At 42.2% G+C, this 26,009-nt stretch overlaps 1 protein-coding gene across 3 annotated transcripts in view; it reads right to left on the reverse strand.

The window, feature by feature from the left end:
• The window catches only part of MEGF10 (multiple EGF like domains 10), a 252,373-nt gene that overhangs the window by 5,023 nt on the left and 221,341 nt on the right, over positions 1–26,009 (reverse strand). For 2 of the 3 annotated variants that reach the window (XM_033928978.1, XM_033928979.1), the window contains exons 18-23: positions 22,580–22,708; positions 15,978–16,106; positions 14,251–14,487; positions 12,474–12,601; positions 7,730–7,856; positions 5,959–6,003 (exon numbers count right to left, since the gene is read on the reverse strand). In XM_033928978.1, the coding sequence (XP_033784869.1) occupies positions 5,959–6,003; positions 7,730–7,856; positions 12,474–12,601; positions 14,251–14,487; positions 15,978–16,106; positions 22,580–22,708 (795 nt within the window). The remainder of the gene's footprint in view (positions 1–5,958; positions 6,004–7,729; positions 7,857–12,473; positions 12,602–14,250; positions 14,488–15,977; positions 16,107–22,579; positions 22,709–26,009) is intronic. The other variant, XM_033928980.1, reaches the window with a different exon arrangement.

Consider the following 26,009-nt stretch of genomic DNA (forward strand, 5'->3'; position numbering starts at 1 on the left):
AACCCGAATGGAATACGGCTCTCGAGGACCGGAGTTCCCTACCCCTGCGCTAGATGCTAACGCCACCACTGAGCTGGCGTTCGGTCTTGGCATGTAGCACAGGGTTAGCGTGCGCGGTAATGTAGCGCGTGCTAAAAACGCTTGCGCACCTTAGTAAAAGGAGCCCTTGGAAATTATTTGCTAAGAAATCATGATCAATGGTCAGAGTCCTAAACTTTGCCCATTATCTGGGTGTTTTCTAGTGAGTGGAGTTAATCAGAGAAGAGATCACAGATGGAGTTAATGAGAACCTAGGAAATCAGGATAAAATGCTGAAAATCTAGAACTTTGACATACTAGGTTCTTATTACCTAGTATTCACAATCCCATAAAACTCACCTATTGCACAATACTCATATTCTGAGCTGAGCTTTGATTTGGTATCCCTGATCATTATAAATTAGTCCATCTACCATTAGAAGTTGTTTATTACCCTTAAAAGGAGCTATCTACTGTATGTGACTTTTTCAGTGTATACATGCTATTTATACTGAGAGTTCCATAGATAATATCCAAAATTTAATTTAAAATATGTACTGTTCTGCTAGAAGTCATGGCAGACATTTTATGGAGCCCTCCGTGATGGGCAAGAGTGAGTGGGCTTCACTCCTACCCCTCAGACCCCACTAGATAACCATGACATGTCCAAGTAAGCCCAAGGAGGTCTATAGGAATGGGTTGAGTGAGGGCGGGCCCTGTCGGCCCTTCTAATGCTCGGGGGGTGGGTGGGGGGGAATGAGGGATGGGGATAGAAAAGGGGGTTGCTTCTATGCTTCAGTGAGGTGGGAGGGAGAGTGGGGAATCATAATAAGGCTGTGATTTTCTGCTTCCGGGGAAGGGGTTTGGGAACACTTTGACCAGGATCTCGAAGCTAACTGGGGCACCAGCCAATATTGAGACCAGTTAAGACTCCGCATACAGTTAGAGCAGCCTTTGTCCTAACTTTGGGCTCCTTTTACAAAGCAATGGTAGCAACTCCCCAGCAGCAAAAGCCCATTCAATTTCTATGTGCATTTGCCACAGGAGAATCGCTACTGCGGGCTTTGTAAAACCCTAACCCTTCATGCAGTTGCTCCACTAACAGGCTAAGCGTCTGCTGTAGCTCCACCCCCAGGCTGACTACATGCTAACTGCTTTTGGCATGGGCAGTTAGAGAAGGTATTCAGCAGCACTGTCCAGTTAAGTGTCACCGAATATGCTCGGATAACCCACATAAGCGAAAGGCTCTTGGCCGTTTAAAATCACTTTGAAAATTCCCCCCAATGTTTTTGTGCATGAGTTTCATATCTAATTGATATATTACCTATTAGAAAATTATCTAAGCAGTTTACATACAATCAATATAAAATTAAATTAAAAACAATTATAGAAAAAATGTTTCATAATTATCAAAAGGATAAGGAAAACAGTAAAGACCTGCAGTTGCAAGTCTCAAGGTCCTGGCTCCAAACCTGGCACTCACCCCCCATAAAAATGGTCGACAAAAGGATATGGGATATGAAGGCCATAAGAAACATGTTATTATATTTGGTAAGTAGACTCACTTGAGAGATACTTAATGCTGACCAAATCAATTTATGCTAAAGACAAATAAGCTACTTGCTGTAAGGCAGGGGTGTCCAATGTCGGTCCTCGAGGGCCGCAATCCAGTCGGGTTTTCAGGATTTCCTCAATGAATATGCATTGAAAGCAGTGCATGCAAATAGATCTCATGCATATTCATTGGGGAAATCCAGAAAACCCGACTGGACTGCGGCCCTCGAGGACCGACATTGGACACCCCTGCTGTAAGGGAATCAAAAATATTAATTGCCTGTGTACCTTAAAACACGCCTATTAAATTCACAGGTTTCAACATAATAAATCAGTATAAACTTGCTTTTAATGATAATATTTATATTGGGAAGTGCTCAGACCACCAACCCAAGTGCTCACTTTTTAATATAAAAACCATAGGTTGCCTTAGAGACCATCATTGCAGTTCTATGGTCCCTCTACCGACATATTATATTACATTATATTGTTGTTTATATACCACATAACCTTCCAGTTCTCTGTGGTTTACAGCTAAAAGAAACTGAGACAGTCTCAGGAAGTACAGATTAACAAATTATCCGGTTCTGATTTTATAAAAATTTATCAAATAGATGTGTTTTCAGAAGTTTTCTAAAATGTATGTAAGGCACAGCATTAACTAATAGCTCTGTCTCCGATTGCTGCCTGAAAAGAGAGTAGCCTATCAAAGTATCTTTTATAACAACAGTTCTTAACAGAAGGAAAGGAGAAATATGTCAGAGTATGTTATGAACGTTTAGATATAGCAAATACAAAATGCTCCACTAAATAATCCACTGTAAGGCCAATCAGCACTTTGTAGCACAGTAGTCCAAATTTAAAAATAGCCCTGGCCTCAATCGGAAGCCAGTGCAACTTATGACAGAAAGAAATGACATGATCTGATTTTTTCAAATTATAAATCAACCTTACAGCTGTATTCTGGATCAGTCGCAGTCTGTGGAGATTACTCTTAATGCTGGCATAGTAGATAATATTACAATAATCCAGAGAACTAAGGATCAAAGATTGCACCAGCAATTTAAAGGTGGGATAGTCAAAATGTTAACGTCATTGCACATAATGAAAAGCCATTGGATAATTCACCCCACATTGACCTGTCTTCTCACTGGAACCATTCAATTTCCGCATTAAGGCCATTCTGACGTAAAGTCTGCCACTCGAAAATGAATTTTTGTTCCCTAATGAGCAGTTGTTGAGACATGTCTTCTCCCTGAGAGCCCTTAATCTGCATCAATACTCTGTACCTCAATTCCTCCAGCTTGTGTCTTTGCTCCTGCCAGTGTGTTACTAGAGCAGACTGCAGTCGTTCCCTCTGAATATTACTAAGATGTTCTGCAGTTCTCAACTTAACAGCCCTATTAGTGTGACCAATGTAATATTTGTTACAAGGACATATTATCACTCCATAGGAATTACAATTACTCCATAGGAATTTCAATTTGTATTAGTTTGTAAAAACTTGTGGTATTGATATACTATCCTGAACCCATATATAAACACAATAATACATTGCCCACAAGGACTGTGTGCTTCATGAGAAAAGGAACAACTGCTGGCTCCCCTATGCTTTAACAATTCTCCTAAATTCCTATCCCTTCTAAAAGCAAACTTTGGCAATTGTCGCAAAGGTGCATATAGCCCTAATATTGACCAATGTCATTTTATGATGTCACGTAATCTACAGCTTTGCAATGAACATGATAACGCACAAACCAATGGATTTTTGTACATTTGCGGGGTGGAATTCAATATGGGACGGTTCCATAGCGAGGGGTGAGTGCCTGCATGTGTATGGTGTTGTGTATGTGGTACATCTGTTGAGCTTTGGAGGGTGTGCTTGTGATTTGAGAATGTGAATTGAGAGGGTGGGGGGGGGGAGGGTTCTGGTATCAAAAGAAAAAAATTGCAGATTGCGATTGGAATGTATGAAGATATCCCATTCCTTCATTTATTCCTTTCTGTATACTACCTGTTTGAGTTTCCCATACAGTTTTGTTCTTATTGTGTGCCTTGCATCCTTGTACTGTTGGATTCCTGTATGCTCTGTGTTGCAATCACTAATAAACATATTAAACAACCCCCCCAAAAAAAAAAAAACCCATAGAAACACGATAGCAGATAAAAGCCAAAAGGCCCATCCAGTCTGTTCATCCACAGCAACCATTATCTCTTCCTCTCTCCAAGAGATCCCACATGCCTATCCCAGGCTTTAAATCAGACACAATCTCTATCTCCACCAGCTCTACCAGGAGACTGTTCCAATCATCTACCACCCTGTCTTTAAAAAAAATATTTCCTTAGATTATTCCTGAGCATATCACCTCTTAACTTCACCCTATGCCCTCTCATTCCAGAGCTTCCTTTCAAATGAAAGAGACTCGACTCATGCACATTTAAACATCTCTATCATACCTTCCCTCTCCCACCTTTCCTCAAAAGTATACAGATTGAGATCTTTAAGTCTGTCCCCATATGCCTTATGACAAAGACCACACACCATTTTAGTAGCTTTCCTCTGGACCGACTCCATCCTTTTGATATCTTTTTGAAGGTGCAGCCTCCAGAATTGTACACAATATTCTAAATGAGGTCTCACCAGAGTCTTATACAGGGGCATCAATACCTCTTTTTTCCTACTGGCCATACCTCTCCCTATGCACCCTAACATCCTTCTAGCTTTTGCTGTCACCTTTTCAACCTGTTTGGCCACCTTAAGATCATCATATACAATCACATCCAAGTCCCGCTCTTCTGTTGTGCAGATAAGTTCTTCTTTGACAATGTTTAATCCGTTTCCAGGCTTTAATCACAACCCTCTTGGATATCTACGTTGAATAAGCATCATATAAAATATTAGCCTGATGTTGAAACTCAAGGTCATCATAACATAGTCTTCTCACCCTCAAAAATTGACCAATGTTTTGTAATTTCTTTGGATGGTAACTCTGATACTGTAATAATGCATTCCTATTTGAGGCTTTGCAATGAAGAGTTGTACTTATTTGATTCCTAGACTTATGAATCTCAATATCTAGAAACAATATTTTATTTGAATCTATATTGTATGGAAATCTAATGTTGGAGGTCACATTCATTCAGCTTCCACATAAACCCTTTTAATTCTTCATTAGTACCTCCCCAAATAAAAAATATATCTTCCATCTCTTCCATGTTCCACTTTCTCAAAATGTTGCAAACAGTATACCCATTTTTGTTCAAACTGTGTCATATAGAGGCACGCAACTGAAGGAACCACCGTGGACGCAATTGTGACCCCTTTAATTTGGAGAAAAAATTGTTCCTCAAACTTGAAATAATTGTGATAAATCACTATTTCCAACAACTTGTTCACCAATTCTTTTTTCTCATCTGAAAATCCTGCAGTCTGTTAATACCAATACTCCTGATCCAAATTAACTGCTGCTGATTAGGGAATATTGGTGTATAAGGATGCTACATCAGCAGTTACCATAATATAATCTTTCATGCCCTCCTCTACTTGATATTCAAGAAGTAGAGGAATCTCTAATATAAGATTTTGCTTTAGGTATAAAATCTTTCACAAAATATGAAGGATAAAACATGACGGACTGATTAGTTTATATAAGTGGGTGGAGGACTGTCACAGTGAATGTGGTTATTAATTGATATTTTGTTATATGTTTCAGTGTCCCTTCCTGACAAAGCTTTTTTGAATAAAATTTGAGTTAAGGGCTTAGATAGTTGGGACATGCTTCAAGTTTATGAAATTAGAAAATATAAGCATCAGGAAGCCAAAAACTAACCGCCAAATCAGAAGACAGCAAAAAAATAAGTGATGGTTTAAGCATTTGAAAAACGAATGGGTGTTATATATTAATATGGCGGTAGAGGGACCATGGAAGTACAATGATGGTCCCTAATAATAATTTTTTAATAATAATTTTATTCTTATATACCGCCATACCTAGGCGGTTCACATCAATTAGGTTAGGATCCGCATTGACATGCAGATTTACAACAATTTATCAGATTTACAACAAATTTAGCCGAACTTGGCAGATGAAGAAGGAAGAGGGTAGAAGAGAGGGGAGAAAGAAGCGATCGTGATGGCTTTTTATATTAAAAAGTGAGCACTTGGGTTGATGGTCTGAGCACTTCACATTATAAATATTTTCTTTTAAAGTAAGTTTATACTGGTTTATTATGCTGAAATCCTGTGAATAGGAGTGAAAGAACAAATAAGGTCATAGCAAGGAGACAGAAAATCTTTGTCTAAAAGGAATCTGTATTGTACAGAAAAGCCAGCTACCACATATAAGCACTACCAAGTATACAGTATAGATATAAATATATGATCACCTTTCAGGGATTTTCCCATGTATCCTCTATCAAGTCCAAAAGCACCTTTGGAAAGAAGAAAGCGTATTTGTGCAGGTAAATACTATACAAAAGGTATGAGATCTTTCATTTTACTCTAGAGAGAAAACAATGATGTCCAGTCATAGGATTTGCAGGGAACAGGCTAGGAACATGGAAAGCTAACAGACTGCTCTCGTAAATGGGCCATCCTTTCCCTCCCTGGTGCAGAGTGAAGCAAGACAGTTTATTGATGGCTCAGTGACTGAATATAAAACCTCCCCTTAATTTCTCTTTAATTATTTTTGTTTTGCTTGGTGAATAATCTGGATATTTTTGTGAAGTGCAAATTGGATTCTGACTCTAGGGGCTTTGTGGTTTTGTTTTATTTTTTAGGTCAGCTTCCAGGTTCAGCATTGTCACTGCTGATAAAAACATAAAAGTAAAATTAGTTCTTCACAAGAGTAGTTGATCATGACCAGCAAAACCAAAAGGGCAGATGAGTTATGTGATGTGAACTGTAGCCTCATTAGGCATAGTTGAGTGTCTGAGATCAAAGACTGAAAGATTCATGAGCTAGGGTCTTGAAGATTCTTCTCCCCACCACCACTCGGGACCCAGGTGAAAATAGGTGTATATGTTTGGTGGGGGGTCTTGAGTGGTGGGAGGCAAGGAATAATTTTTTTTAGGCCTTAGCTCATGAAGGATCAGCAATGTCTCAGCATCATTCAATCACATTGAAATACCACATGCAAATATTCACTGTTAATATGGACCGCTGCTTTAAATTATTCACAGATGGTAATTCAATAGAATATTCTCTCTCTGGCTAACTGAAGATCAGTAATTTTTTGTTGGTGCATAAATTCATTACAAACTCCCGGTTCCATTTGTTTATTCTGAATACAAATTACCGTATTTGCCGGCGTATAGGACGACTGGGCGTATAAGACGACCCCCCAACTTTTAGTTAAAAAATAGAGTTTTGTGTTATACTCGCCGTATAAGACGACCCCTTCTTCCTTCTCCACCCCTTTGTATTCCCCCATGTGCTTTCAGCGTTCTTCTCCCTCCTCTGTCTTCAAGTGCTTTCAGAGTCCTTCCCCCCCCCTTCTCTACCGCCCCGGGTGCAGCACAGCCAGCCAGGTCCCCTTACTTTTGTGGCACTTCCCCGACCGACCGACAACAGCCCGGGTCCGACAAACTTCCCTGCCCTTAACCGCAAATCTAAATTACCTTCTTACAGCTGCTGTAAGAAGGTAATTTAGATTCGCGGTTAAGGGCAGGGAAGTTTGTCGGACCCGGGCTGTTGTCGGTCGGTCGGGGAAGTGCCACAAAAGTAAGGGGACCTGGCCGGCTGTGCTGCAACCGGGGCGGGGCGGCCGCCCCTCTCTCTTGGTACTCTCTCTCTCCTTACCTGCCATGCCTGCAGCAGAGCCGAACGGAAGTCTTCCCGACGTCAGCGCTGACGTCGGAGGGAGGGAGGGCTTTGTTTAAGCTTTGTTTAAGCCCTCCCTCCCCTCCGACGTCAGCGCTGACGTCGGGAAGACTTCCGTTCGGCTCTGTGCTGCAAGCAGAGAAGGTAGGGAGAAGAAGAGCCGCGCGACTGAGTACATCCAGCCCCGCAAGTAAGGGCATGTAAACTGCACCCGGCGTATAAGACGACCCCCGACTTTGGGGAGGATTTTAAGGTACTAAAAAGTCGTCTTATACGCCGGCAAATACGGTACTTTTATAGCTCTCAATATACGAGTAGAAAGTTTATTTCCCTTACCAAGTTCATTCAGGTAGCCTCCATGTTTCCAGTCTGCAGGCAGTGTTCCAGTACAGTTTAGGGCAGTGTCCCCTTTTCCAGGATCCATATTCTTAAAGTTAACAAAAAACTGGCTGTTTTTTGACTGCTGGAATAAAGAAATAAAAGACGGAAATAAAACCATTCTTCAAGGATATCTGACTGTCGAGTACATTTTAGAAATAGTATGGGAGATTTCTGGACTGGAATGTGAGAAGGAGATGGCATGGTTTATCCTATTTCTCTCTTTTTTTTATTTCTTAATTTAAGGAAATAAGATACAAGTTATACACTTGAATAAACAACTCAGAATTACCATACATTATGGGCTCCTTATACTAAGGTGTGCTAGCGTTGTTAACGCATGCAGGAAATTACCGAGTGCTATACCGCGCGCTACACAGCTAGAACTAACGCCAGCTCAATGCTGGCGCTAAGTCTAGCGTGTGCAGCAATATAGCGTGTGCTATTCCGTGCGTTAAAGCCCTAACGCAGTTTAGTAAAAGGAGCCCTATGTAAAAATAGGAAAATAGTAAATTTAAGAAAATATGTAATCTTTCTTAGAACTCAATCGAATGGAGACAGTGGAACATTGACAAGGAGTTTGTACCTAAAAAGAAACATTCAAAAATAAAAGAAAAGGCTCCAACATGAAATAAAAGATCCCTCTTCTCCCCCCCCCCCCCCCCACACACTTTAAAATACATGCAGCATACATCTAAATTGGACTCTTAGGCAACAATCTTCTTTAAATCTAGGAAAGCTCTCAGTTGTTCTGGTTAAAAAAAAAATACATACTTTATACCTAGATATCTTATCAAACATTTACAGGGGTAGGCTATAAGAAAAGCCACCCCCAATGCCAGTGTTTCTTGCTTCATTGCTTAAAAAAAAGCTTTCCAACGTTCTTGAGCCTCATTGAGTAAACTGAGTCTCTGAAACTTATCCAGCCCTTCTCTATGTAAGAGTATGTACAGGTATCTACAGTGCTTACATTTCTACCTGGGTAAGGAATTGCCATTCCCTGGAATATGTTTTGGTTAAGTGAGGGATGTAGTATGCATGTAAATTATGCTGGCGCCGATATTCAAAGCCATTGGACATTACCATTGGATATCACTGCAGATTACCTTGGTACTATCCAGATAGTGCTGAGGTGATATAGGGACAGAGCAAAGGCAATGCCAGAAGTTATTAAGTTAGCAGTGTTTGAGAAGTGGCCTAGTGGTACAGTTGCTGCCTCAGCACCCTGAGGTTAGGAGATCAAATCCCAGAGCTGCTCCTTGTGAACCCTGGGCAAGTCACTTAATTTTCTATCGCCCTGGATGCAAAATAAGTACCTGTATATAATGGAAACTGCTTTGAATGTGCAACCACAAAAAGGCAGTATACATGTCCCATTCTCTAGCTCTATAACTATCTGGATAAAGTTAGGACAGCAAAAAGGCTAGCTATCCAGAAATATCACCATTATCCAGATAGCACAGGATTGGGAACCATAGTCCTCAAAGGCCACAACTCAGTCATGTTGTCAAGATTTTCACCCTGAATATGCATGAGATCGATTTGTATGTACTGCTTCCATTGTATATAACACCATAGCAACCAGCTACAAATGCAATAAATATTTTTTGTTGTTAAAGAGATGCTCTTAGATTAAAAAAAAAAACACCTCACCTAAGCATGCAGCCATATAGTGCTGCTTTAGAAGGTGAAAGGAGTTTTCTCATTCAAAGAGCTGATCTCACTACCATTTGTGGCATTTTTCATATAGTGTTAGAAAACAAAAGTTCACCGGGAACAAGAAATAGTCTCTCCCAATATAACAAAATACCTGTATAGTTGCTTCAAATAAACTTGAAATGTGCAATAAACACAGGAAAATTTCAAAGCTGTGAAAAATGCATCAAAGTCAGTACTTATCTGAGCTGTGTGTAGGCTCTAAATGTAACGAGCGGCTGAAAGACTCTCTGAACTGGCAGTCCACAAACCGTTGTTTTCAGAAAACAACCGAGTCCATTAGAAGAACAAAAGAACTCTCCCCTAATACAGACGCCCATCTCCATGGGTTTCGTTGTCAGAAACTGCTTCAGGGGTTTAGTTAAAGTTGCCCACCTTGGGACAGCACCACCCACCATCCTATCTAGATATTCAGTTCTGGGTGACAAAATTCGTCACTGTTCTATCCTCGTGGATACTCACGGGAAGCAATCCCATGTCATTCTTTAAGGGGAGAGGGAAGAATCAGAGTATGAATGGGCACAACCACTGACCCTCAAACCTTACATTGAAGGACTGAGGTTGAGATATACAGTACACTAAAGAATGACATGGAAATGGTTTCCCGCGATTATCCACGGGGATGGGAACAGCGATGAATTTTGTCACTGTGTCATTCTCTAGACTGGCCGCAATCTGGATAGAGGAGCTGAAAATCTGGATTTTTTTTTTATAGCCACGGTGGCTGCCATATAAAACAAAAAAATATGATTGCCGATACCACATATCGGCCTGATTGTTTTCTATAGGAAAAGTACCCACAGAAGAAGCTGGTGCAAATCTCTGCCTAGAGAATGGCAAAGAGTAATAAAATAGGAGTTCTTTTTCCCAGGTCAGTTTTCAAAAGGAAAGTACACTTGCAATGGGAGGAGGAGGATCAAGTCAACATCACCACCAACGTTTAGGTGGTGCTAGCTCATATGCCCATTCAATTGTGGGGGCTAGTTTTGAGGAAAGGGGCAGTTTGGGATTGGTGGGGCAGATGCAGCTGGGGTGGAGGCAGTTTGGGAGGATATGAACTGGTACAAAGTTCATGGGTAAAAGTACCACAGACTGTGTCTCTGTGTAGGGATTTTAACAAACTGTCCTAGTCATTAGCTATAAGTTAACATATAAAAAGTCATATACAGTGGTATCTTGGTTTACGAGCATAATTCGTTCCAGAAGCATGCTCATAATCCAAAGTACTCATATATCAAAGCAACACTGACAATTCATTCCACAATCCAAAAGGTGCCAAGGAACTGGGAGGAAGTGGCGAGGGGTGGCCCAGGGGTGTGCACCTGTTGAGTGTCGAGTGCTGCAGCCCCGCCTCAAGGAAACGCCTCCTCCGTCCGCCACCCGCTGGAGAACCCCTGAGCCCACGCAGCCGAGCACCGTCCCACCTGCAAGTTGCGTATGATCACTCACAACGTCGATGACTGACATTGTGCATGATCATACGCAACACGCAGGTGGGATGGTACTCGGCTGCGTGGGCTCAGAGGCTCTCCAACATGTTGCGGAAGGCACCCAGCATGGAAGGCTGGCTGGTGGACAGAAAAAGCATCCCCCTGAAGTGGCATTGCCTGCAGCTGTAAGTGCTCGTTTATCGGGGCGGCACTCGGTTTGGGAGACAAAAGTTTGCTGAGTGTTTTGCTCATCTTGCAAAACACTTGCAAACTGCGTTACTCGCAAACCAAGGTTTGGCTGAATATATATAGAACTAAATGGTCAGTTTTCCTAATGAAGAACAGTAAATAGTGAAATGCCTCAGGATACGGACTCAGATTGGTTCTTTCTGAACAGATTTATAAATCATTTGGAAAAGGAAGCAATAAGTGCAAATGACACACAACTAGTTAAAACAGGGGTCCTCAAAGTCCCTCCTTGAGGGCGGCAATCCAGTCGGGTTTTCAGGATTTCCCCAATGAATATGCATGAGATCTATGTGCATGCACTGCTTTCAATGCATATTCATTGGGGAAATCCTGAAAACCCGACTGGATTGTGGCCCTCAAGGAGGGGCTTTGGGGACCCCTGAGTTAAAAGTTGTTAGGGTTACCATATGGCTCCTTAAAAAGGAGGACAGATAAAGACATCTGGGCTTTACTTTCACTGAATGCAACAGAAGTAAAACCTGGATGTCTCAATCCGTCCTCCTTTTTATGGAGCCATATGGTAACCCTAAAAGTTGTTAAATCACCTGTGGATTGTGAAGACGTGTAGGGGGTACAGGACATCCACCTGGCAGATTAAATTTAATACGGACAACTGCAAAGTGATTGCTTCTCAGGAAAAATAATCCTATATATATAGATACACAATGCTGGGTTTTATATTAGGAGTTACTACCAAGGAAGAAGATATTGGAGTCATTGTGGACAATGCGTGAAAATCTTTAGGGCAGTCTATGGTGGTGGTGGTTAAAAATAGCAGACAGAATATTAGGAATTGATGGAAAAGGAATGGAGAATAAAATGAAGACTATCCTAATGACTCATATTGATCCATAGTGTGAATGCACCTTGAGTACTGTATGCAGTTCTGGTCACTCCATCACAGAAAGATAAAGCAGAACTAGAAAAGGTACAGGAAAGGGCATCCAAGGGCTCCATTTACAAAGCTGCAATAGCATTTTTAGCGCACGCAGAATTGCCGCGCACGCTAAACCTGCGTTAGGTGGCTAGAACTAACGCCAGCCCAACGAGATAGATATATACGTATGATTTTCTGGAATGCCAAACCATTTTGATACTTTATTGTATTAATTGTTAACAAAAATAAAAATTTTATATATTATTGCTGATTTATAATAAACACATTAAACTTCACTTCTCATTTTCTTCTCTGTTTCGCATCAAGCGCGCACACACGATACTTTTGCTTTCAGGCAACGATGTCGTTTTTCCCTGCATACACAAAACACAAAGGTAGTGAGAAAGAGAGACAGATCGTTGCAACTTACCTTTGCCAGGACCATCTTGTCCATGTTGTTGACATGAGATCCACTTGAGCACTGAGTAAGCGTGTGATAGCTGGGGTTTGAAAAGTAATGACTGTTTGCATTTCCACCATTACTGTGAGGGATGGTGTCTGAAAAATAAAGATGGGGAAATACTACTGATAGGAAAATAATGAGAAAGTGCAAATAAACAGTTTCTGGGCAGGCTGTGGGGCAAGTGAGGGCTTGTGAAAAGTTTAATAGCTGTGCTAATATTAGGGTTGCCAGATTTTCCAATCAGAAAATCTGGCCCTCTAGCCCCGCCCCCAGGCCCACCAAGTTCTGACCATCCCGGCCCTCTAATGCCCTAATCCCGACCCCAGGCTGGCCCTAGGCCCGCCCCCCGCTGCCTGCTCTTGTCGGGCAAGAAGGAAGTCTGTGCATTTGCAGATGCCACGCGATGATGTCACTCGCACGCGCGTGCACATGATGTCATCATGTGTCATCCGCGCATGCATAGACTTCCTGCCTGCCTGACGCGATCTGAGGAGGCTTTTCAAAACCCAAGTTTTAAAAAGCTGTCCGGAGCCCCCCCGGACATGTCCGGGAAAATCCGGACATCCGGTAACCAATTTTGCACTCTGCTTTAGGAAAGTTATAGAGCAAAAACGAGTTCAGCTGTATCACTCAGGCTGATACTGCCAGATTCCCAAAAGGCAAATTTTGTGAAGAGTCACAATTTCAAGAACATAAGATATTTATATTAGAAATGGGCAAAGTGTATTTTAAAAAGCAGAAGCAGAAGCAGAAAACAACCCTGAAACAGTGTGTGAGTAAACAAAAAAAAAGGGGGGGGGATATAATTAGCTTAAAAAGAGCTATTTCATGTCATTTATTTCTAAAGAAAACTATTATAGCAATTCTGTACATTAGCGCCAAGATTTAGGTGCCCCACCGCTGAGTGCATGGCACCAATTCTACAATGGCATCGATGCACCAAAATTCCTTTATAGAATGTGAGCATAAGTCAGTATTAGGTGCGCCCAAAGTCAGGTGCCAACCATTATGCCAAGTCAATGGTAATCATAACTGTTGAAACCTAAGTGTGCCCTGAAATGTTCATAACATATAGGGCTCGTTTTACAAAGGTGCGCTAGCGTTTTTAGCACATGCACAAGATTAGCGTGCGCTAAAGTGCACGCTAGCTGAAAAATTACCGCCTGCTTAAAAGGAGGTGGTAGTGGCTAGCTCGTGCGCTAAAACCACTAGCACACCTTTGTAAAAGGAGCCCTTAGTAGTCTATAAGTTATGCATGTACCTCAGACACGCTCAATCTCCGCCCATGTGCACACCCCTCAAAACCAGCATGCTATGCAATTTTGGCACTTATGCTATGAAATGGCCCCCTAGCATTTACACTAGTAAATGCCAATTAGTTGCACCAATCATACACATGAGTGCTATTATTCTATAATTTATAAGCCAAGTTGGTGCTTGTCTGTAGACATCAATTTCTGGAATTGTCCTTAAAAAATTTTTAAACCCAGTATTTCCAACTGATTCTGTTGGTTTTAATGGAGTTCCTATCTTTTCCTTGGATTTTATTGTAAACCACTTTGTGATTAATTTGAAAAGTGGTATATCAGATACCAAAATAAACTATACTATACTTCTGAGACCTAGAGGGTTTCTCATAGTTTTGGAAGCAAACCGCTTCCAAACGAAGGCTAATTCCACCTTGGACTCAGTTTATAGAGTTTAAAGGAAGGTGCTTTCTCTCCCAGTATCATTTTCTCCTTACCAGAGTGAGTATAGTCAGCGTTGATGCCCCTCAGGGCAGGGGTGTAGGTCACTGCTGGCATGGTTGTCTCTTTCCCCTTTTGCTTGTGTCTGTAAACGATGAACAACGCCAGCAGGAAGAGGATGACCAACACAAGGATGACGATGCCTGCGATGGCGCCGATTTGGTAGGAATCAGCAGGGATGGCAGTACTTGTGCGGCTTAAGCTGTTCAGGTTTCCAACTATAATTACTCCCGCTGCACAACAGAGAGAGAGAGAGACAGCTTGAGCAAGGAAAGCTGACGCGCAAAGTGGAAGAGATGATGGATGTGTGCATCACTGCAAAGACTTCCAGAGACATCAAGTTTCAAGTTTATTATAAAATTTGATTAATCACTTATTCAAAATTCTAAACAATGAACAAATCAATAACATTACAAAATTGGGGGGACAAACAAAACTAACAAAAAACTGAACCTTACAAAACATACTGAAGGCTAACTATACAAACATAATAAAACATGAGGATGGATGGGGAAAGAAATACAATTTGGTATAGAGCATTTAGCAAGTCTATAGGGCTGGTGAGTAATTTCCCGTTGATTCAATACAAGAATTGAAGTGGCATGTCATAACAAATTGGATACTGATTCCCTGTTTCAGAAAAGATCTCTCTAACGTTGGCGTTTCAAAAATGTTTCAGATCATCAGATTTTCAAACTCATATGAACCCTGGAGTCGATGCGGTTAAGTGAACTCAGTCTTTGTGTAGGCAGTGGCGTAGAGAGGCTGAGAGGCACCCGGGGCAGTGGTGCCTCTCCCCCGCCTTCTTCTCCACCCCATCCGCTCCTTCTCTGTCCCCCTCCTGCCGTGTGTGCCCCTTCCCATCAACCGTACCTCTTTAACGTTCAGGCATGAGCAGCCCCAACCTGCTGTGTTCATGCCGGTGTTGGCTCTTCCTCTAATGTCAGTTCCTAAGCACGGGTCCAGGAAGTGACATCAGAGGAAGAGCCGACACCGGTGCGAGCAACAGATTGGCGTTGCTACTCGTGCCGGGAACAGTAAAGAGATATAGGGGAAGGGAACGGGTGTGCGTGGAGTAGGGGGGTGGGGAAGGAACGGGAGGCAGAGAGGAGGAAGGGTGTCAGCGTCCCCTCAAAGGCGTCGCTCAAGGCAGACCATCCCCCTACCCCCCTTACTACACCTCTGTGTGCAGGGTTATATTAACATATTAAATGATGGCAGATAAAGACCTATGTGGCCTATCTAGTCTAGCCAATAAGGTAGTTAGATTTATACCTGCCTGCCTGTGCATGTTACACCCGTCTATGCCTTGTTTAAACATTAAGGTCATTTAAGTTTAATTGATTTGATTTGATTTCTTATATACCTCTATACCATGAGGTTCAAAGCGGTTTACAATGAAGATAGATTAAAGATACATTAAAATAAAATAAATAAAAATGGTACTTTGGATTTCCCTAGCTGTCCCGAAGGCTCACAATCTAATTATGTTGGCACATGATGTAGAAAGGGGTTTTGCACAAAGGCTAAACCTGCACATAGCCCTGAGTGTACAGCCTATTTAAAAACATGGTAATAAGGCTAATTCACTATTCATCACTGAAGAGTTAAAGCCTGAGACAACACTGGGGTTTAACACCACGTCATAGCGGGTATAAAGGACCTGCAATTGGTGATCTTCATTTTACCATGGGGAGGGTGGGGGGAACATTTTGTAATGTACCTTGATCACATCGTGCACCTTTCCAGCCTGGATTGCAGTAGCAAGTTCCTGTGATGTGGTCACATGTGGAATTGTTCAGACAGTCACAAACCTGTCGACAGCCATACCCGTAGGTTCCTACTGGACACTCTACGTACAACAAAAGTAAAAAAATTTCTAAGTGAATAGGGAGCCAAGAAAAGCAGCTATTAATTTAATAAGGATATGCTGTTAGACTTCAGTCTGAAAGTCACTCCGTTATGCATTTTGGACTAGATTTTGTAAATGGTGCCCAAATTTGAGGGCCAAAAAAAAAAAAAATGAACTCCAAGTGATATTCTATAAATGGTGTCCAAATTTGAGCACCGTTTATAGAAAAGCACTTTGCGCCAGGATCTGCAACCAATTTGGGGTTCGAGGATTTACAGCAGTGCCTCTCAAACTCTGTGTCACGGCACAGCGGTGTGCCCCGAAGAGATTCCAGGTGTGCCACAAGAGATTCCAGAATTTTACTTTATTTTTTAAAATTCCCTTCTTAAGTATACACTAGAATAGATGACATGTACATCGTGTATACAAGAGTCTGTCAATGTTATGAGCGTCTGCACGCATAAGGATACAACTGCCCAGACAAGCATCATTCTTTGACGTGATTGGTCCTTGAAAATTAATGGCAAGTAATTTTGTTTTATTATTTATGCAGTAGTTATCCTAATTTGAGCAACAAAGCAATCTAGGCTTTGTTTTTGTTTTTTTTTTGGATCTTTTTATCTTTGCAAACTTAGATTTTCAGCTCTGACAGAGATTAAATTGAAAAAAAGAGAACAACTATAGGTGGTTGATGATAAAATGTATGTTTTATGGTCAAGTATCGACAGGTAGGACTTCTATGACCGTTGGAGCAGCTCAGAGTATTCAGCGTGCTAGCTGGTGCTAAAAACCTCTTGCGCAGTTTTGTAGAAAGGGGAGTGTTGTTGGTTTTGCAATTTTATAATTTCAATTATAATGTGCCGTGAAAAACATTTGCTCCATTTAGTGGGCTAAAGCTAAGAAAGTTTGAGAGACACTGATTTACCCCAACTGAAACCTGGTGTAAATTCTCATGTCTACATTAGGATCTCAAAAATATACTAGGCAACATGGACCCCTATTGATAAGACAACTGCAACCCCAAAAAGCGGAGAAAAAGAGGCCTCAGAATAAATGCACCCACAGCACATAGTTCAGCACGACAAAGTTATGCAAAATGGGGCTACTCACAGTCATAGGTCTCTCAAAAAACTCCACAATATATAATGTTCATTCATACGCGCAGTCAAATCTTCTAAAACACAGGAATACACCAGGACTAAATTAATCCACAATAACAAAATCAGTTCCCATAAGAGAAGGGCAGGACAGCAAACAAAAACGTTTCAGCCAGACACAAAGGGGCACATTCTATAAACAGCGTCCTGAGTGACTAACCAGCCAATTGGGATGCGAGTTTTCTGTTAAAAAAAAAAAACTCCCAAAGGCAGGTCGCCTACACTCCGCGTCTGTCACGGGTACAGCCAGGCACCTAGGGATGCTTAAGCTCGCCCAAGGCTGGGCATGGGAATGATTTCACCTAGAAGTGGCCTTAGGTGAGCTTAAGTGGCCCTAGGCATCTCTCTAGGGCCACGATAAGTGCCTGAAATGTGGGATATTAAAATGCTGGCCTACATTTCAAATAGAGGCGGTTGCTGATCGCAAGAATGGATCAGGTGTGATTTTCTAAATGGCACTTGTGACATGGGCGCTGGTTAGAGAATTGGGCCAGTTGGGCAGCTTTGGGTGTTTGTCCCTTAGGGCAGATGCAATTCTGTATAGGACGCAGGTTTTCGATTCTCAGCCGCTTCTTAGGTGGCTGCAGAAGCCGGCCTCCTATACAGAATTTTCCCCAAATTGTTTAGAAATGTGGTTGTTTCAGTGGTGCAACATCCTACCTCTGAAAGAGTCTGGCTGAGAAATTTTTGTTTGCTGTCCTGCCCTTCTCTTGTAGGAACTGATTTTGTTATTGTGGATTAATTTAATCCTGGTGTATTTCTGTGTTTTAGAAAATATTTCTTCACCGAAAAGGTGGTTGATCGCTGGAATAATCTTCCACAACAGGTAATTGAGGCCAGAAGAATGCCAGATTTTAAGAAAAGATGGGATTGGCATATGGGATCTCTTCATGGAGGTAGTTAGGGGGTGGGCCATTAGTGTGGGCAGACTAGATGGGCCTTGGTCCTTTTCTGCCATCATGTTCTATGTTTCTATATGAATGGACCTTAGGAAATTGGAAGACTGGGCATCCAAATGGCAGATGAAATTTAATGTAGACAAATGCAAAGTGATGCACATTGGGAAGAATAACCTGAATCACAGTTACCGGATGCTAGGGTCCACCTTGGGGGTTAGCGCCCAAGAAAAGGATCTGGGTATCATTTTAGATAATACAATGAAACCTTCCGCCCAATGTGCGGCGGTGGCCAAAAAAGCATACAGGATGCTGGGAATTATTTTAAAAAGGGATGGTTAACAAGAGTAAGAATGTCATAACACCCCTGTATCGCTCCATGGTGCAACCTCATCTGGAGTATTGTGTTCAATTCTGGTTTCCTTATCTCAAGAAAGATATAGTGGCGCTAAAAAAGGTTCAAAGAAGAGCGATCAAGATGGTAAAGGGGATGGAACTCCTCTCGTATGAGGAAAGACTAAAACGGTTAGGACTCTTCAGCTTGGAAAAGAGATGGCTGAGGGGAGATATGATTGACGTCTACAGAATCCTGAGTGATATAGAACGGGTACAAGTAGATCGATTTTTCACTCCGTCAAAAATTACAAAGATTAGGGGATACTCAATGAAGTTACAAGGAAATACTTTTAAAACCAATAGGAGGAATTTATTTTCACTCAGAGAATAGTTAAGCTCTGGAATGCATTGCTAGAGGATGTGGTAAGAGCGGATAGCGTAGCTGGTTTTAAGAAAGGTATGGACAAGTTCCTGGAGGAAAAGTCTATACTCTGTTATTGAGAAAGACATGGGAGAAGCCATGCTCTGGATTGGTCTTGGGTTTTAGCCAGGTACTAGTGACCTGGATTGGCCACCGTGAGAACTGGCTACTGGGCTTTATGGACCATTGGTCTGACCCAGTAAGGCTATTCTTATAGCATTATTATGAACATTATATATTATGGAGTTTTTTGAGAGACCTATGACTTTGACTAGCTCCATTTTGCATAACTTTTTTGAGTTTTTGATTTATATACAATATTGTTCTTGTGATTTACATTAGGATCTGCCATATTCTATAATACTACACACAGATTCTAGGAATGCCCCTGACATGATTGTGCCCCTCCCATTGCCATGCCCCATTTTTAATTTCATGTGGAAAATTTATGCATACATCTTTAAAGAATCCTGACTAGGAAGATGTGGGTGTAAATTTTAATTATTGCTAATTAGCACTAATATTGATTATTAGCACCCAATTATTGGCACTGATTGGTTCGTTAGTTAATTAAATTGCATGTGTAAATTGGGGTGTGTCCAAATTTGCATGCACAATTTTGAGCATCATATATAGAATCCTGGGATTTCTGTCTTGATATACAGTATATATTTGTCTTCATATATATTCAGTGGGAAGAGATGACATTTCCTGCTTTTTTTCTCCTTAATATTTCACTCATCAGTATAAGCATGTTGGCATGTATGTGAATTGATGCATGATTATTTTTATAAAAGTCTTTTAAAATGTTCAAGATGTACACTAAAGCAACATTTGAACTGAGAATTATCCATGCTATACACATGCATTTCAAAGATAGAACAGTAGGGGGCACAGATGATATTTCACATTTTACAGGACTGTTTTCCAAAGGAATTAAAAAAAATGAACAAACTTCATTTTACTTGTTTAAGAGAAGGCTTGCAAAAGCAATAAAAATGTCTACAAATGGAAAAGTGTAAGCAATGCATTTAAGATCACCCAGCTATATTTTCTCATGTTGAAAAAGACTCAATGGAGGCAGGCAAGCTTCAATATCTACTTTCTAGACTCAGCTTATTCCAACACTGTTGACTTTGGCCATGAAAACTGAAAACCTATTGTATCATAGCATCCTCACCACCAGATGAATGTATAAATAATTCAAATTTTAACAAGGACAACGTCATAGCTGTAAACATGATGCTATTGTTTTCTTTATTTGCACTGTGAAGTTTATGGCAATTTAAGTCTCATTTTACAGTTATTCCACTGCCTTTCCCACTGCAGTAATTTTTTCCTGACTTCTAGGAAACAGCTGCTTTGAGCAACTTGTCTGAGGTTCCAAGAATTTCCCCACCTTTTGACAGTGAGCACAGTATCAGAGCTCTTGAAAGTAAGAAAGCTTGCTTCACGTAGCTGCCTGAACCAGTGAGTTAGATGCGCATACATTTTTGAGTGTAATTCCCATTCCATTCAGAGCGCCATAAAAAGTTGTTTGATCTTTGCATGGTATGAGGCCTAGGGGCAGGGGCAAGGCAAGGCAATCTGAGGCGAGGGATGAGTTGGCACCCCCAGCCCGCATCCAGAATGAAGGTGGGGAAAGGGCTGCCCAGCTGCCCAGCTGCCCAGAGAAGCAACTTTCTTAGAGGGTATCAGCAAAGCAAAACAATAAATCCTGCCAGACAAACTCAAAGAACCACGTTTCTGTGTTTCTATCCTCATATACTTTAACCTGCTTTTCTGCTAAAACACAAAGGAGATGCAAGATGATCAAACAATAAGAAGCCAAAAGAGGAAGTGAGTAAAAGAAAAGCTCAGTTTAACACAATATAATAAAATTCGCTATTTGGGAGCTATATTTGTTTTAATATTACTATAAGTTGGTTACTATGTTACACACATAACATATTCCCCCTAATTTTATATATAGTGCTCAGAATTGCGTGTGCAGATATGGCCACGTCAAAATTATGCACACGATTTAATTGCTTAACAAACCAACTTCACCAATAATTGGGTGATATCAATTACTGGTGCTAATTGGCAATAATTGGAATTTATATGCACATCTTTATAGTTACTATTTATTCTATAAAGATGTGTGCCTAAATTTTTCCATGTGGATTTGAAAAGGGGATGTGGCCACAGGAGGAGCACGGGCAGATCAATGCGGTTCTAGGATTTGTGCACAGTGTTATAGAATTTGAAGGATCCGTATCTAATTTAGGCTCGGGGATTTATACCAGGGTTGTTGGTATAAATTCCTCACACCCAAAACTGGATGTGGATCCCAGCACTGAGCCCAATTTGGAGTACTATTTATAGCAGTGTATCGCAAACTATGTGCCTCCTGAGATTTCAGGTGTGGCATGACACACTGGCAAGGAGAAGCGTCATCTGCGCTGGCTAACTGCCTACAGGATGTCATGTATTTGGACCAGTAAGGCTTTTGATAGTGTCCCACACTGTAGGTTACTGAACAAGATGAGTTCGTTGGGACTAGGAGAAACATTGACTGCATGGGTTAAAGACTGGCTCAGTGGCAGACTTCAAAGAGTGGTGGTAAATGGTACTCCCTCCGAAACATTGGAAGTGATCAGTGGAGTGCCGCAGGGCTCGGTCTTGGGTCCAGTCCTATTTAATATCTTTGTACAGGACCTGCCTAAGGGACTTCGAGGTAAAATTGCATTATTTGCCAAGGACGCTAAGCTGTGCAGTACAGGTCCATGGTAAGACCTCATCTGGAATATTGTGTTCAATTTTGGAGGCCACATTATCAAAAGGATGTGCTGAGAATGAAGTCAGTTCAACGAATGGCCACTAGGATGGTCTCAGGACTCAAGGATTTCACATATGAAGACCGTCTAGGTAAGTTGCAGCTAGGGGAGACATGATAGAGACGTTGAAATATGTTACTGGCCGTATTGAGGTGGAAGAAGATATCTTTTTCCTTACACGACCCTAAGGCAACAAGAGGGCATCCGTTCAAAATCAAGGGTGGGAGATTTCATGGTGACATTAGGAAGTATTTCTTCACCAAAAGAGTGGTTGATCATTGGAATGATCTTCCACTTCAGGTAGTTGAGGCCAGCAACGTGCTCGATTTTAAGAAAAAATGGGATAAACATATGGGTTCACTTCGAGGAAGTGCTTAGGGGGGAGGGTTCTTCGAGTGGGCAGACATGTTGGGCTGATGGCCCTTTTCTACCATCATATTCTATGTTTCTAGGACGTGCCTCTTGCGGCGAGAGGCACGTCCTGTAGGACGTCAGCCGGCGCAAATGACTCTCCTCCTGGCTAACGTCTCTCCTCCTCTCCCCGCACCTCCCGGATCCCTCCACTGAAGCGGGTCGCAGCCAGATGGGCCTCCACGTATGCGCGGACATCGACACGATGACATCATGCATGCACATGACATCATCACGTTGATATCAGCACATTTCCGGGTGCTTTCCAGCTGGGGCACTGGATTTAGTGTGCTGCCAGCCAGAAAGTTTGCGAAACACTTGGCATGCATTTTATTTATACCGTTAACACCATTAAGTCCATTACGTTACCTGTTTCTCTAAGCATTTCTTTATTATCTTTTAATTTAAAAAAAGGATTAAACTATAAACTCACTCTGTTCACAATATTTCCCCATGAAACCTGTGCGGCAGGTACACTGCCCTGATATATGGTCACAGTCGGCTCCATTCTGACACTGGCATACAGATGCACAGTCTTTCCCGTAAAAGCCCAGTGGACACCCTGCGGGAAAAGCAGAGGGAAAAATAAAGGAGTAGGCATTCTGCAAGGAATTAACATATGAACGAGGCTTTTGACAAAGTTCCTACACATTACTTTCTGGATCTTGAAGAATGAAAAAAACAAAAACAAAAACCCTGGTACATTGAATTCCAGTTCTTAACAAAGAGATTGTTTCACTATGAAGCAGACATGTTTAAGCAAAGAACGCCAGTAATCATTTATCAGCGGGGAACTTGTAAATGCATTAGAGTGGTCAGTTTAACTGTTTTGTGCCCGTGGAATATACTCCCTTTGGGGGCTGCATGTTTATGTTTTTTGTAGATGGGTGGAGAGAAACTCTATAATCCTTGTTCTCTTATTATAGGAAAGAGCAGGAGCAGTATAAGAAGGGGAGCTGATATAATTGCAGGTACAGAACAGAAGGTCACCACCAAATCTCTCACATATTTACTACTTCTAGTAGTTATAATTTCTATAGTGCTGAAAGGCATACCCGGTGCTGTACTACAGTGTTCCCGCTAAGCTGCGCTGGGGTGCGCTGGCGCACAAAATATTACCTCGCAGCGCACAAGTTTCTCGTCACAGCGCACACAGTGTAGAGCACAGTTCTTCAACCGCCGGTCCGCAAACAAAATCTTGCCGGTCCGCGAAGGATTCGGTCCCCGCCGCAACGAAAGGCCGGCGTCAGCTGACTTGCAACTTCCTGTTGCAGTCGCTGTGCCGGGACTCCTGCCTTCGCCGGGACTCCTGCCTTCCACCGCGTTTGCCTCCTGCCTTGTCTCCGCACCTCCAGACCAGCAGCGGCAGCTGTGTATGCTTTTAACTTCGGCACAGAGCTGCCCCTAATCAATAGTTTAGCGCGGTTTCATAAGGCAGCCTCGGGGCCTTTGCTAGGCCGGCCCACATCGCATCATCGAAGCGGGCCGGCTATCAAAGGCCCCGAGGCTGCCTCATGAAACCGCGCTAAACTATTGATTAGGGGCAGCTCTGTGCCGAAGTTAAAAGCATACAGAGCTGCCGCTGCTGGTCTGAACTCTTGGGCCGCTGAAGGAGGGCAAAAAGCAGCTGTCCTGGAGGTTTCCCTTCCTCTCGCCTTTACAGGTTCCTTTTTTCCACCTTTTTTTTTTTCCTTCAAACGGCAACGGGCCCCAGCATCGACATCAATCAAGTAAGTTCCACTGTCAATCAAGCGGTTCTGCTCGGCCAAAGCTTCCCCTGTGACATGAGCCACCCTCAGGGGAAAGAAAATGACCCACAAAGGTGAGGGGAAGGGGGGCAGATGATGGAAGTTGGGGGGGGGGAGAGAGAGAGAGAGAGAGAAGGGGCAGATGATGGAATGGAGGAGATGAGAGAGAGAGAGAAGGGGACAGATGATGGAAGTGAGAAGAAGGGAGAGAGAGCAGAAGGCAGATGGATGTCAGTTGAGAAGGGAGAGCAGATGCTGAATGGAAGTGGGGAAAGAACACATACTGGATGGAAGGAGGAGATAAATAAAGGGGGAAGAAAATAGTAAGATAATGGAGGGGTGAGGGAAAGGGGTGACAAGCTGTGTGTAGACACAGTGAAAAGAGGGAAACGGGACTAAATAGTAAGAAAGAATTTAATTTAGATGGAGGCAGAAAATAGAGAAGGAAGACCAGAGAAGAAAAGGGAAGAGAGAGCAGAGAATGATCAGATCTGAGTGGAGGAAATGAGAAGAGAGATATGCTAAAAACCACAGGGGGAGGGAAGGATAGAGATGCCAGACCATGAGGGGAACAGAAGGAAGATGATGGATGCTAGACCAAATTGGGGGGTGGGGGGGGCAGGAGGAGAGATGGCAGGGAAAGACAGACAGTGAATGGAAGGGGCAGATGCTGGACTGAAGAGACAGAGAAGGTTATCATGCTGCTGTACCGGGCCATGGTACGCCCTCACCTGGAGTACTGCGTCCAGCACTGGTACTTTAAGAAGGACACGGTACTACTCGAAAGGATCCAGAGAAGAGCAACTAAAATGGTTAAGGGGCTGGAGGAGTTGCCGTACAGCGAAAGATTAGAGAAACTGGGCCTCTTCTCCCTTGAGCAGAGGAGATTGAGAGGGGACATGATAGAAACATTCAAGGTACTGAAGGGAATAGACTTAGTAGCTAAGGCAGGGAGAACGAGAGGGCACTCTCTAAAGTTGAAAGGGGATAGATTCCATACAAACGTAAGGAAGTTCTGTGGTAGAAAGCAACATATTTATTTGGCTCATAACTTGCTGGTGCCCGATATTTTTAGCTCACAGTGAAAAAAGTTTGCTCACAACACCCGCCCGCTTAGAGGGAACACTGCTTACAATCTAATTAGGACAGACAGACAGAACAAATGGAAAAATAATAAATAATAAATAATAATCTTACAGCACAGGGGATTTGGTCTCAGTTCTTTCATTTGTTGGAGCCATTTGGACATGGGTGTACTACAGAAGCAGGGAGAAAAGGTTGCTAATGCTATGGTCAGCCAGTTAAGCTTCAGAGGACAGGCTTTTTCAGTTCATTGGGAAGCGAGTCTGTCTAATGAGGGAGAGAAAACCAAGTTGCATGCATGGACAGCAGGATAAAAGTCCTCACAAATGGGTGATGTTATCAACAGAGCTTGGTACAGAAAGTAGCTCTTCCAGCTTACATATTTTCTAGAAGATTTTGTGAAAAACGTCACTATGCAAACCTGGCATTTCTTGTCTGCTGCTGTCACACTAGGACCAATTTGATCTTTATTCAAGCTTAGAACAGGGTACAACTCCTTGGGGAAGTGGGTACATACGTAAATGGGATATCTTTCTGTCCACAGAGAATACCTGCTAGATGGAACTCCACTCGTATGAGGAAAGACTAAAAAGGTTAGTGCTCTTCAGCTGAGGGGAAATATGATTGAAGTCTACAAAATTCTGAGTGGAGTAGAACGGATTCAAGTGGATTGATTTTTCACTCTGTCAAAAATTACAAAGACTAGGGGACACTCGATGAAGTTACAGAGTAATACTTTTAAAACCAATAGGAGGAAATATTTTTTCACGCAGAGAATAGTTAAGCTCTGGAACGCATTGCCAGAGGTTGTGGTAAGAGCAGATAGCGTAGCTGGTTTTAAGAAAGGTATGGACAATTTCCTGGAGGAAAAGTCCATAGTCTGTTATTGAGAAAGACATGGGGGAAGCCACTGCTTGCTCTGGATCGGTAGCATGGAATATTGCTATTCCTTGGGTTTGGGCCAGGACCTATTGACCTGGATTGGCCACCGTGAGAACAGGCTACTGGGCTTGATGGACCATTGGTCTGACC

Source organism: Geotrypetes seraphini, chromosome 1 (assembly GCF_902459505.1).
Source record: "Geotrypetes seraphini chromosome 1, aGeoSer1.1, whole genome shotgun sequence".
Classification (NCBI taxonomy): domain Eukaryota; kingdom Metazoa; phylum Chordata; class Amphibia; order Gymnophiona; family Dermophiidae; genus Geotrypetes; species Geotrypetes seraphini.